General features: G+C 42.4%; 1 protein-coding gene across 1 annotated transcript in view; it reads left to right on the forward strand.

The window, feature by feature from the left end:
* Window positions 1-2,120: 2,120 nt before the first annotated feature.
* BARX2 (BARX homeobox 2) overlaps window positions 2,121-14,178 on the forward strand; it is a 50,291-nt gene continuing 38,233 nt past the window's right edge. Inside the window, exon 1 of the mRNA XM_053269876.1 lies at window positions 2,121-2,564. Within this exon, the coding sequence (XP_053125851.1) occupies window positions 2,378-2,564 (187 nt within the window). The 5' untranslated portion in view covers window positions 2,121-2,377. The remainder of the gene's footprint in view (window positions 2,565-14,178) is intronic.

The following is a 14,178-nucleotide window of genomic DNA, read 5'->3' on the forward strand; positions in this document are numbered from 1 at the left end:
TTTATGGACAACATCCCAAGTTTATTTTGGAGACGTCTCGAAGATCAGGCGTGGCAAGAATTTGGCTCACAAAAACGGTTCTTATTTATGATAACTTTTTTTAAAAAAGGTAAGTAATTAAGATTAAGGTACAGAACAAGGTGTGGTGCGATTTGGGAAAAATCAGAAGATCCGGCTGTGGAAGACCCGACAAACTGAGTTGGGAGCAGAGAAAAGGGGAGAGGAAAAAGTAAATTCTAAGGACTGTTAGGAATTTTCCTTCCTTCCTTCCTTGAAAATAATAGCTAGAAAGCCCAAAGGCACCTGCAATTTTCTTGTCTGTTAAAAAAGTGCGGGGGGGGGGGGAGAGAAATGTAAACTGTACCGAGTCCCTTCCTTAAAACAACGAAGTGATACATCAGCGCCCCAGAGGAACAGAAAAGAGAGGGGGAGAAATCAGCAGAAAGTTTCAAAAGCTTGTTAAAATAATGCAACGAAGCACGTGCAAGGAGGAAACTGATAAGAGGGTGTCAGTTGTTGTCTATTATTATTATTATTATTATTATTATTATTATTAATTAGTGTGAGTGCGACACTTTTGCCTCACCGGTGCTCGGTTTTGTCATTACAAAAGGCCAGTCAGTTACCCTTTCCCAAATAAACGCAGGAACTGAGGTCGACTTGACTGAAAGTTTTCCCTGCAGACTCTCACTTGGCCTGGGTGGGTCCCTAGCTCTTCTTTTTACCCAATAAGGCGAGCTGGAGGGGAGGAGGGTTTCTTGGACTGCAGTCCTCAGCAGCCTCCTCCGCACCAGCCCCACTGAACTCCGCGTGGAACTTACTTTCGAGTAAACACTTTAAGCAAAGACCATCTGGCGGCTCTTTTCCATGGATAGAACTATAAATAGAAATATAAGAGCAGCAGAGCATTCTTAACTGCCACCTTGTGAGCTGTCTGTATGTGTTCACACAACTTTTTAAATTTTTTTTTTAATCTATCTGTTGGTGATGAAGGTGTAGACCGAAACGTGCAGCTAAGATTTGGTTCCCTCTCTCTGTGTTGTGCTGTCAACACACACACACACACACACACACACACACACACACACACACACACACATATGCACATTATTAAGTTACATGTAACAATGCTATTTATTATTCTTCACGACATGTCATTTTGTTATTTTCAAAAACTGTAGCTCTGAAAAAGAGAGAGAACAGACAGGGCAGGATCCAGCCAGCTTCCAACATTTCTCAGCGGCACAGTCTGAGGCATGCTGTCTATGCAGAGGGCCGCCCCACTGACTCCAGTGGGGCTGACTCGCGAGACTGTGGCTGCCATCCTGACTCAATTTACTCGAAGAAGTCCCACGGAAATTAAAAGGACTAACTTCCATGGGGCTCCCTCGAGCAAATTCAGCCAGGATGTAATCTGTCAACCAGTAAGCACAGGGGTGCCTCGAAGCCTCACTGGATTCACGGGGAGAGGGAAACATGCATGTTAAGGCTCTCTGATCCCAATTCTTTAGGCAGTATCTTGTCTAAAAAAACTCCGTGTGTCTTGCTTCTGAGTAAACGTGCTTGGAGTTGAATGGCACATGTGCTTAACGTTGCATACGACCATGTATGTATGTATGTATGTGTTTTTAAATTTCTATACCGCCTTTCATTAAAATAATCTCAAGGCGGTTTACAAAAGCCTCGTAGCTTTATCTGGCATCTCCTTACTTAGGATCGAGCTCCCATCGACTCCCCAGTCTAAGCGGTCTCCGGAGCTACTCCAGAACGGAGCTCTGTGCCCGCGAGCCGGGAAAGCTGGTTCCGGCAGACCTCAGGAGGAGGGAGAGGAGGAGGAGGAGGAGGCGGGGAACGGGAAGGGAATTCCACACACACCACCACCACCCCAACAACTCCACCAGCCCGAACCCAAAGCCTGGCCGGCTTCCAGCTGGAGAAGGGAGGAAGCCAATCCACACCCCGGGCTCTTAAAATAGAGGGATGACTCCCTCCGCAGCCCGGGAGCTGACAATGGGGCGCTGGGGAGGATGAGCGCGTGATTGACAGCCGGAGTGTCCTCAAAAGGGCTTATATAGAAGCTGGAGGTGGAGAACGAGAGAGAGCGCCGCGCGGCTGGCGGACGGGCGGGCGGGCGGGCGAGCGAGCGAAGGAGGGAGTCGCCGGCAGGCAAGGCAGCAGTTAGGACGGGACTCCACAGATCTCCTGCGCACCCTCCTGCTGATCTCCGGCCAGCCTCCCCCGCCGCCCCTCCTCTGCCCGGATCTCCCTCCCTCTGCCCTCTGCGTGTAGCTTTTTTGGGCATTATATTGTTAATTTGGGGGGGTCAGCCTGTTTCCCTTTTTCCACTGGAGCCCAGCGCTCGCCATCAGCCCCAGCCATGCACTGCCAAGCCGAAGTCAGGCTGGCCTCCCCCGGGCAGCTGAAAGCAGCCAGGCGGCGCTACAAGACTTTCATGATCGACGAGATCCTGTCCAAGGAGACCTGCGATTACTTCGAGAAACTCTCGCTCTATTCCGTCTGCCCTTCCCTCATCGTGAGACCCAAACCTCTGCACTCCTGTACCGGTAAGGAAGAAGGTTTCCGGGGAGCAGGGTGTGTGTGGGGGGGGATTCTCCCCTTGGGATTCTCCCCTTGAGTGGATGTAGAAGTTGAACTGTGGGCAAGTGTTTCAGTGTTAACCTCAAGTAGAGAAGGGAGGGGAATCTGATCTGAGAAGTTCACTTCAAAGTCTCGAAGTTCACATTCGAAGTTTGCCTGCTGGATGGAAAGCATGGATTCTCTGCCCCAAGATTCCCAGACATCAATAAAAAGAAGCCCAGTCTTTCAAAGGGCAGAGATGAAGTCCCATCTATTAGGAGTCAGCAACGGGAATCCCAAGGGCCAAATCTGCCCCTCTCCAAGAAAATGCTCCCAGTTGTGCCAGGAGATTTTTTTTTTTTTTAAAAAATGAGTTCAGAGGGAGTAGGTAGCTACTACAATGGAGTTTGCTGGAAGCCCACACCAAAGAGAGAACCCACACACAAGCAGAGGTGCACCTATGTAATTTTGGAGCCTGGACCTAAAGCCCTTTGAAGTGCCCCCCCCCCCCATTAAAGCATCATCATGCTCTGCCAGGCACCCGTACCACCCAGGACAGACTAAAGAGGATTTGGAGGGGGGCAGAGGCTGTGGTGGCCCTGGACTTCAGCCCCAAAGTCCAGGGGTAAGAGGGCCTCTGCACACAAGCCCACACATGCAAGAGCTACTTTCTCTTCTTCCTCCTCCAGCTGGCCAAGAGTTGAAAATTCTGTCTAAAAAGTCCATTGTTACACTATTCCCATTTCCTGCTAGCACGGAGTTCCACTGAGAGTGGGGAAATTGGCAGTTTTGAGCAAAGGATTTTGTTTAATGCCAATAACTGATGCAGATACCAAGAATAAGAATAATATTTTTTCCCCTAGTTTCCTTAACACACACCTTGGTCCTGTAATGGACCAGAAAGAATAAAATTAATGGGATCAAGGGAGGGGGAACTCCAAATGTGTTCCATGCTCCTACAAGCTCAGGAAGGAAGGAATCTGTTCTGAAGATTCCACCATTTTTAGTTCCCAAGAAGAGTGGTGAAACAGTTGAGAAGATGTGGATTTTGCTCCTACATTCCAATTCATGTTAAAGGATGATGCAACACTGATTGTAATCTGTGTTGTTCGTTGTGAGTGTGGAACGAGGCGGCTAGTAATTTATTCTGGGTTCACTTGCCTGGACTCAGAGTATGATGGTCTGTTCTTGTATGTGTCTGATGAAGGCAAGGTTTCCGCCTTCGTTGTAGTGTATGGTGGGAACCCCAACCCAAAACAATTTAAGGAAGGAGGACCAAGAAATTTAGGAAGGAGAATCAAGTGTCTTTGACTTCTGTTGGACATCCTGAGGACATCTTCGAAGTTCTTTCCACTAAACATTCTCTCTTCTGGTTCATCTCATCAGCAGAGATGGGATCTCTCTCAAACTCAGCTTTTTTTGTGTATTGGTTTGGAATAAGGCCTATAACTGGACTGGACTGGTGTGGATGTGCAGAGATTATTGCATCCAGAAGTTCATGTACTTCTTGCTTGATTCTATTTTCTAAAATGCTCAGTGTTGTGCAGAGGCTAGACTAAGGAGATCCAAGTTCACATCTCCCTGCTCAGCTTGGACGCTCACTAGTGATCTCAGGCAAACCACTGTCCCTCAGTCCAACCTACCTCCTACAATTGCTATGAGAGTTAAATAGCCTTGGGAGAACCCTAACTATGCCACCTTGGGAGAAAGGACGGGATACCAATGTAATGATATGAAATTGTCCCATTGTCAAACACAATTCCAAAATGAGGTTGGCCTATTTCCTTGTTAGGAAACAAGCTAGGCTGAGAATCATGGTATTTCTTCTATTAAAAGAGGTCAACATGGAAATGCAACGTGCCTACACCTTATAATTCTTGTGATTAAGATACCCCTGCTTGTAGGACCCCCATAAGCACAGTCTTAGGGTTGGTGAATGGCTGCTCCTGCTTGCAACCTTGGAGAAGCCACTGCCAGTCTGTTTAGACAATACTGAGCTAGCTGGACCAATGGCCTGACTCAGTATATGGCAGCTCCCGATGTCCCAGTGTTCCATATAAACTCACCAGTTCTCTACAGAAGCAGCGATTAGCAAGGCTGGACTCACAAGTGGTCCTGGGCTACCAATAATTAATACTGCTAATGAAGCTTCAGAACCCAAATCCATGTTTGCGATTCACTGCTAGGACATGTTCTGATTGTTCAGGGTCTGTGAACTGTAGAAAGCAGAGAGTTAGATAGGATTGGATCAAAAGAAATCTTCCAGTCCCCCCTCCCTTGCTGGCAGTAAAATATACATAGAAATAAATGTGAAAAGAAAGATGTTTTATTACTGCAGTTTTGGTGAATTCAAACTGGAGAGGAGGGGCATAACTCAGGCAAAGTGAAGCACCTTTAAATCACAAATGGGAGAATTGTCTCTTACTGGAAGAACTTTTTAAAAGTATTTAACTTGCCTGGATTGTCTCAATAGATTTTTGTATATGAGAGCTCTCTTTCAAAATATAAATTAACCCAGCACATTACCTGCAAAACTACTGTCACAGAATCTACATTCATGTCACTGGGGTTTGTATGGTGTTTACAAATGGGATAAGATCGCACAATAGTAATACCCTATACAATAATGTGGTAGTGCCCTATAAAATAAAACTCATGGCCTACTGGATTCTTTATCCAATATCCTATTCTGCTTTCCTGCTCCCAAAGAAATCAACAGCAAAACTCACACTGATTTGATTAAATTGAGTTGGATTGATGTATTTTTGTCTTTCCTTCTAATTGTACAGAACAAACGTATTTTACTTGAGACAAAGATGACAACTGTCAGTCAGCCACAGACTGATTATTTAACCAGTTAGGTTATTACAAGAGAAATTACAACTGATTTTCAAGGCCCCCTTAAGTCATTTTTATAATAGTGAAAAGGAGACAGTTCAGCAGAATGCAACATTGATGTTCAGATTTAATCACTGAGAATTCTTTCATGACATCCATGCAAACTGAAAAAATGAAGGAATTGTCCTCAAAAGCCAAAGAAACAGAAATAATTGTGCTTATGTTATTCTGCAAAGGGTCATATAGGTCGAGGGTGCTTTATAATACATACATAAGAACAAATATTGTGTAAACATGGAGGAAATGCAGCACTACTTGCATTACAGAACAACTTGCCTATATTTATTTGGGTAAGTTTACCTTTTTTAAAAAAGTCCATTTGGGCTTTACTAGAAATCCATCTCTGTGACTTTCTGTCTCATGGAAGTTATTTCCTCAATAGCCTCCTAGGCTGCAGTCCTTAAATGTATTTATATGGAAGTATGTATTACTGAGCTTAGTAGAATTTTTAAGTGGAAGCCTTTTAGGATTGGGCTGTAATACATTTATTTCCAGTGGCATACACAGTTCCTCTCCATTTGGATATCACTGATTTTTCTTACAAGACTTCCTCCTGTTTCAAGGAGACAGAGACTTTTTATGTAGAATCATGAATTGAATTGTTAGGAAAGTGCTTATAGGACGAATCCCCCATTCTGAGAGCAACCTGTACTTGAAGAGTGTCCCATTACAGTATTATCTTGTTATTCATACTTCCATATCAATTTCCTCTGAACTTTCTGTTCTATGATAGAGGAGAGCCAAGCATTTGTGGATAATTAATTACTTATTAAAGACATGCAGGCAAGGTTAGCTTTACTCTCTCTTTTTGTCCAGTTTCTTCTCTCGGAAGAGGCCAGAAAGTGAAAGAGTGTTGATAGCAAACTGAAAGTGTGCCATTTTAAAAAAACCCACAACTTTTTGGGATCTACTGATCGCATTTTGATGATGTCCCGAACTAACTTGTTTACAATAATGCAGAAACATCTGTGGATTCTGAACTCCTTTTAAAATCAAAATAACCCGAATCTCCCGATTCAGTTTTGTCTAATGGCTTCCTCCAAACTTTCCAGACAAGCAATACAAAAACAGATCTACAGGGTTTTAATAACTTGAGGCAGATACAATAAGCAAAATGCCATCACTTTTCCTGTGGGTACGTGTGAAACTTTAAAAAGATGTGTTTTATTTTTTTTAATGAGTGATGCAAAGTACTGTGAAGTTCTTTTGTTCTCCTTCTGCCTGTGGGAAGAAGGGTTTGCTAATGGCTTGGGGCTTCCCACTTTAGTTTTCCAAGTATGAAGTAACTTGTAGTAAAATGTAGTGATTCAATGGCTTCTCATGGGTGACGGTTTTATAAACACATGTTCTGTTTACTCAAGCCCTATTCTTTTTGTGTTTAAAAAGCATTAAATCAGTATTCCTTAGAACTTGTTCCAGTTGCTCTAGTTGTACTTGTTGCCTTCACAGAACTGACAATAGATTAGCTGCTGCCAGAATATAATTCTTTAGTGGTGTTGACCAACATTTGAAGAACTAGGAAAGTTTTGCCAGGGGGATGAAAAAAACACTGACTGACAGGTTGAGGGAAATCACTCATAGTCTGATTGAAATTAAAAGTTAGGCATTACCTAACTTGTCCTAGTTTCAATGGGACTACTTGGAGTAATTTTTCTCACCACGTGAGCCACTATTAATAATATTGATTGTAGTGGAAGTTGCAATTTTCTTTTCCACCATCTTTTGCCATCAAGGTGTGTAGACTTTATGCTTATGCTGTAGAGTGCATAAGGGGGGGGGGATGCATCTCTGACCCCAAGGAGTTTACAATTTGATAGTGTGAAAAAGACCAAGGGAGGATCAATGCATAGGATGCAGACTAAATTAATGGGACTAAAATTAGTCATGCCTAACATGACTCATTTATTTCAGTAGTGTTTAAGTTCATGACTAACTTAGTGTGAATCCTATCCAATGTGAGCAAATGCAGTTGCAAGTATTTAGACTTTATGGGGATAAAGGTGAGGAGGGATGCCTTAGCAGGAGCTTTACAGAAATGTGGATTTTGAGGAGGGATGTGAAGGAAAAGAGAGATGCTATCATATAGGTCTTCCAGAGGATGTTCTCAGCCAAGAAAGAACTGAAAAATTACCTCAAAGCTGCACAATTTCAATTCTTTGTGCTGCTTCAAGGTAAAGATTCCCCATTCCTCTAAACTTAACAATGCAAGTTTGATTTGCACTGTTCTTCATGCAAGTATGAGAAGAGAGATGATTGATCTCTCCCGAAGAAGAGGATCTTCCATTGATTGAGGAATGGAACTGATTCATAAATATGGGTGAAATTAATAAAACCCTTTGTAACTGGAGCTGAATTGCCGATCTAAACACTGGCCTGTCCCAATGCCAAAAGAGAGATGTTTCTAAAAGGAGGCGGCACTGAGAAATTCATCATTATAGTGGAAATAGTAAGCACGATTTTAAAGAAAAAAAAACCTCTCCATGTTTAACAAGAAAATGTCAGTATGTTTTCCCCATTTCCACTATTTAATCGACTGACTTTGATGCCCTCCTTCTGCAATGCAAGGGAAGTCCACGCTGTGTAACTCTGTCAAAGCGTGGCCGCCCTTAATTGAAACCGTGTAAAGTTTGGCCAGATATTGTGGCAAAAGGCTGCTTCTAAAATGCTTGGGATAATAATCTTCATAATTAATCACTTCATCTTCGCAGCTGTGCAGCAGGACAGCTCTTTCTCACGTCGGGAGTCAAATCTCCTAGTATTTGTGTTGGCCAGTGTGGCAACAATCTTTTTGTTTCATCTTGGAAGCTCTTGGCTAGGAAGGTCAGCTATGCCTTTCTAATATTCTTGGAGATCCCACTGAGACTGGAATGAGATAAGATGTCTGCAGACATATTGGGCAGCCCAGCAATCTAACACAGCCTCTGTATGAAAGAGTAGAAATCTTAAAAGCTAGAAACTCCAATCGCCACGTCTTCCCGTTTTATCTCCGATCTCCCAAGAGAGTGCTATAAACAAGTCAGCATTTCAGCATTAGTTTTAACTGCAGTGACCTGACCTTACTTACAGCTTCTGGCTCATAGCGTCACACGGAAAAATATGAGAATTGTCTTGCACATTTCCATAAGGATAGAAAACCAAAGTGTCCAAATGTGGTGCTAAATAAATTCAACCCATATATGTGTGAGGTTGATCTTAGATTTCTTGAAATATGTCTGTCTGGGATGATTTATGTGAAACTTGCAAATTTGCCTACCACCCAAGAAAAAAACGGATCTCTTAAGAAGTGCTTATCATTGGTTTTAGTGGCATGATTTTTCTGTTAGAGAGATCACACGTAAATACTGTATATACATTTTCCTGGTTGCAATCAGTTCTAGATCCAAACTCACATTCATACGACAGCTGTAAATTGTAAACTGGAATCGTGGCCATGGGCAACAGCAATTAAATGTGCAAAGTGGCCCTCTGAAATGTGTCTGAACACTAGAAGCTGGGGACAAACCAGGAAAGACCTTAATGCCCTTCCCATGAACTACTCGGAGGCCTCTGGCTGTCCAAATCTGGAAACACAATACTGGACTAGTTGAACCCTTAGTCCAGCCCAACAGAGTTCTTCTTATGTTCTTGTCTCAGACAGTATTTACTGCGGGAATTTACAGCTGTTGACATCTCTGCATCAAAAGCAATGGAATGCTTTCTGTGTGAATAGAACGTATGAGACCCATATAATTAGCAAGATTCCCTTGTCTGCACTGAAGGCTTAGATCATGCCTCCAAAGAATGGATATATCGAGGAAGAAGGCAAAGGCACTGAATGCTCTGATGGCCAGATTCGCCCCCAGTCTGGCCTGTCATTTGTGAATTAAAATTGATGTTGACATTAATCGGACTATCGTGGCTAAAATTCAAGTACTTATTGCTTAACATTTTCATGTGTTGAGATCTTTGCAGTGTCCATTTGTCATTGGGCACTGAGAAATATGAGATCATATTTATTATTTGCACATTAAAAAAATTATTTGCACATTTTCCATACGAATATGATGGTGGATATTTATATACTACTTTTTAACAAAAGTTCCCAAAGCCGTTTACATAGACATAAATAAATAAAATGGCTCACTGTCCCCAAAGGGCTCACAATCTAAAAAAGAAATATAAGATAAGCACCAGCAACAGCCATTGGAGGGATGCTGTGCTGGGGATGGATAGGGTCGGTTGCTCTCCAGCTGCTAAATAAAGAGAATCACCATTTTTAAAATGTGCCTCTTAGCTCAGTTAGCATTTCCCAGTTTAAAAAGGGGCAGTATGTTACTGAAAAGTTCTTGAAACCATGAGATCTTTCTGGTCATTGGTGGAGAATCCAGGTGTAATTTGTTGTTAAAATGCCCAATAATACCTATTTAATTTCAAGTCAACCACAAAGAGGCTTAGAATGTTGTCCGGTTTATGTGGCTGTGAGATCTTTGGACTTGATCTATATTGCTGATTTCCGTTTCTGGGGCATATGAGATGGTATGAAGAGCTGAAGATAACTTGATTTTCAGCCTTTTGCCCAAATCACAAATGAATCATTTTTTTAAAAAATCAGAGATTTATTATTATTACATTTTTATACTGCCTCTTCTCCAAGATATTCCGGGTGGAATAATGGCCCACTCCTACTCCTTCAGTCATCACAACAATCCTTTGAGATAGGTTAGGTTGTGAGAGTCATCTTGTGACCTCGGATCACTTAGTGAGCTTCATGGTTGAATGGGGCTTTAAACCCAGGTCTCTTTGGTTCTAGAATGGCTCTTTAAGACATCTACCCTACTGGCTCTTTGTTATATCTAAACCACTTTGAAGGAATCACGGAAGTATCAAAAATTAGAGTAGCTGGTACCTGAGAAAAACTCTGGACTGTTTGTGAGGGCAAAATCTGTGGATGAATATTAGTAACAGGTTCTATTTCTCAGTTCAGTCAACTAGATTCACCTTGATCCAGAGACTGGATTACCGATGTGGTAGAAGCTTTGGATAATGATCAGAGTAACTGTTCCAGGCCCACAAACCCACTATGCACATGGGCCAAAAAGAGGTCTATCCAGAAATAACTGAGCCACCATGTACTCTGGTATAGGATTCTGCAATATACAGACAAACCATGTGGAACAAGGATGGGGCCATCGCTCAGTGGCAGAGCATCTGCTTTGCATGCAGAAGGTCCCTGGTTCAATCCTTGGCAGCATCTCCAAGTAGGGCTGGGAAAGACTCCTGCCTGAAACCTTGGAGAGCCGCTGCCAGTCAGTGTAGACAAGGGCTGCACAACTTCAGTCCTCCAGCTGTCATTGGACTACAACTCCCATAATCCTCAGCCACAGTGGGCAATAGTTGGGTATGATGGGAATTTGTATTTTATTTTATTTTATTTTATTTTATTGCAGTCCAACATCTGCAGGAGGGCTGAAATTGTGCAGCCCTGTTGTAGACAATACTGAGCTAGATGGAGCAATGGTCTGACTTGGTATAAAAATGGTTCTTATGTTCCCATGAGCATTATTGACTGTGTGTGTTCCACACCAAACTTTTGGAGGATTTGAATTTTTCTCCCCTGTGTGCCAGCCCTGACCAGGGGAACATATTGGCTCCATAAACAATGGGTTATCTCAGAGCTCTGGCTGCAGAATTGTAATTCAAGGGCCAGCATGCTTAACACTATTCCCATTTGCTATTTGCTGAAAATGGCTATGCACCAGTGTTCCCTCGAACAGGGATTCCCAGATGTTGTGGATTACAACTCTCATAACCCCCAAGCAAAAGCCATTGCAACTGGGGATTCTGGGAGTTGTAGTCAATAACATCTGGGAATCCTTGTTAGAGGGAATACTGCTCTGCATTACCATCAAATGTGGTACAAGATGTGCAAACCTCTCTCTTGTGTGCAGGTGTCTCTGAATTGAGCCCTTTGAGTTTCTGGATGTGATCCTATGTACATTTCAGCATTACTTGAATGTCAAAGTAAGGATCAGGTTGATAATTTGTCAGACCCTTCATTGGTGATAGAGGGGCATATCTGATAAATTTGAAATAAATATATTATATACCTGTCTAAAAATTGTATCCAAATGGGAAAATGTGTCAATATTCTTAACTTGCTATACCCGTGGCTGTTGTTATCAGATAGTTTTGAAATTAGACACATTTGTAGACCTCGTAAAGTAGATCACATGAGTCAAATTTCAAGTTACAGTGGTCCCTCGACTTACGAAGCACTCGACATCCGAATGTTTCGACATATGAACGACAAAAAATACCGGAAGTTGTTGCCGGTTTAGATGCGGCTTCCTCGACCTACAAATTTTTAGATGTGGTTTCCTCGACTTACGAGTGTTCCAGACCTCCGTGGATGCGCTTTTCGACTTACGAAAATTCCGACCTACGAACGTGCGTTCGGATTGGATTATCTTCGTAAGTCGAGGGACCACTGTATTAGCTCAACAGGTGTCATATTTAAACAATATAATTTTGAAGTTTATAATGGTGAAACCTTTTCCCTTCTTTGCAACTTGCCTTAGCTAAAGTGGCACCCCTGTTCCCTTTTAACGTTGTATGTAAGCTCTCAACTACAGTTTCCTAGTGGGAAGCTTGAGGGTAGCTATCTCACGGGCTGGCTTTCAGCCATGTTTTCCCATGTACATCTAACCTAAATTGCTCCCCTGGAAATCAAATTTCTACCCATGATAATGATATTCTATTCAAAGGCATTCTTTTCAATAGCAATTACTTAGCGTTTATTAAAGTGGTCCACAAGACCGTGGTGGAAGAGGAACTTCCACATGATCACTCTCCCATCTTCCTACCTCGATCTTTGCAAACACACAACTGTCAATTGAAAGCCTGCACATCTTTTCTACCCTGGTTGAGTGCTCCTTTTACCCTGATTAGGATTTTGTGAACAGCCTTATAGAGTACTAAAACTATTCCAAGTGCTTCACCTACACTGTCAGTAATCTTAACAGCCCTGTGATGGAGGCTGGTATTACTAGGGAATACAAACCCAATGAATAGTCATATTCGTATTAATCAAATACGAATATTCATTCATATTCATCGAATTCAATGAATATTGTTATTCGCCTGGTATTATGAATACAACTGGTATTACTAACCTCCATGCTGAAGATGGGAGACTGAATGGAAGTTATTTGTCTAAGATTACCTAGTGAGTTCTTAGCAGAAGTGGATCTGAATCTGGAACTTCCTGAATCGCAGCACCATTTCTTCACCACTACAGTGCAAAGTGAGATCTAAAAATACACTAACTGGTCAGACAACCTCAGTTATTCAGGCATTTTATGGTCTCTGAAATCGAAATTCAAAACGTCACCTCTCTCCAGCTCATTTTTAAAAGGACTCTAGACATGGAAGTTGGAAACAGGGAATGGTCTCCATCCCCAGCATAGAATCCATTGCTTGAAGCCACTGCCCTGATTACTAGCTATGCTGTCTCTAACTTTTCCAAATGAGAAAGGAGAGGAGCTGCCTGCTATAAAGTGTTTCAAAGTCATGGTCATCCAAGGACCACAGCATTTTTATGCGCCAAGGATTGAACTACATACCCTTTGAAAACACAGAAACTTACAAGAGGTTATTAGGCTGTATAATATAGGTGGTGCACTTTGATATTTCTGAGCCTCAACCAGGCTTGTCAACCATGTGGAAACCAGGGGGAGGAAGCAGATTTATGAGATATTATAAAACAGTCCAGTTGTTATATCAGTGACCCCACAGCACAACGTGGAATTTCATGCGGACAAGGTCGAAAGAGTCCCAGCGTGGCATATCTCGCTCTGTTTTAAATTTGATCCGGGACACTCTCTTCGAAAACTGGGTGGAAACCATTTCTGCTGGGAAATATTTAGCCGGACCCTTTCCCCTTTTAATTGAATGGATACTGTTACAGCATTCCTAAGGGATGGTGCAGAGCTGTGGGAAAGGGAGAGGGGAATGAAGACAGTGTGTGGATATCAAAGTGTGGAGGCATACAAGATACCCTTCCACCCAAAGCTTATTATCTGAAACCTAACAGCTGTATTAATCCAGTTAAATAAAACAAACACAATAGTGTGGGTAATGCCTTTTATCAGGCTCATTTACACCTGAGACCAGTGGAGTTGCATCCTGTTAGTCATATCTGCACTTGGGCTGGGGCAGGCAGCTACAAATCTAGTTTCCCTTGCCAGGCTGATTAAGTAGATTTGTCCGATGCAGAAAATGAGAAGGGCAATTCATTTGTTTTTGGATTAGAGTGTAATACGTTGACGTCATTGGATCAAAGCATGCATGAATACTCAGGAATTTTCTGACATCCATTATCTGTCTGTCTATATATAAAGCTGCTTGGGACTCACTCACTCACTCACTCACTGATGTGAAACTCCCAGACCACATCACAAAAGATAGAAGCATGCTGTTTTCACAGGTTCATGACTAGGTACATCCACAAGACTATCAAAACCAAAACCCCTGGAAAAAACCACCAATTTCCTGGAAAATATGGGAAAACTCTCCCATTGGAAAAGCATGGGAAACAATACCTTCCAACAAACTTTGGCAACTTTCTTGGGTGCTTTTAGAGACAGAAAGTCCAGACTTTCACAAAATGATCAATAAAGAAACAAGCTATATTCTTAATATAGCTGCATTTGCATGTCCCTTTTC

The sequence above is a fragment of the Hemicordylus capensis genome, chromosome 8 (genome assembly GCF_027244095.1).
Source record: "Hemicordylus capensis ecotype Gifberg chromosome 8, rHemCap1.1.pri, whole genome shotgun sequence".
Classification (NCBI taxonomy): domain Eukaryota; kingdom Metazoa; phylum Chordata; class Lepidosauria; order Squamata; family Cordylidae; genus Hemicordylus; species Hemicordylus capensis.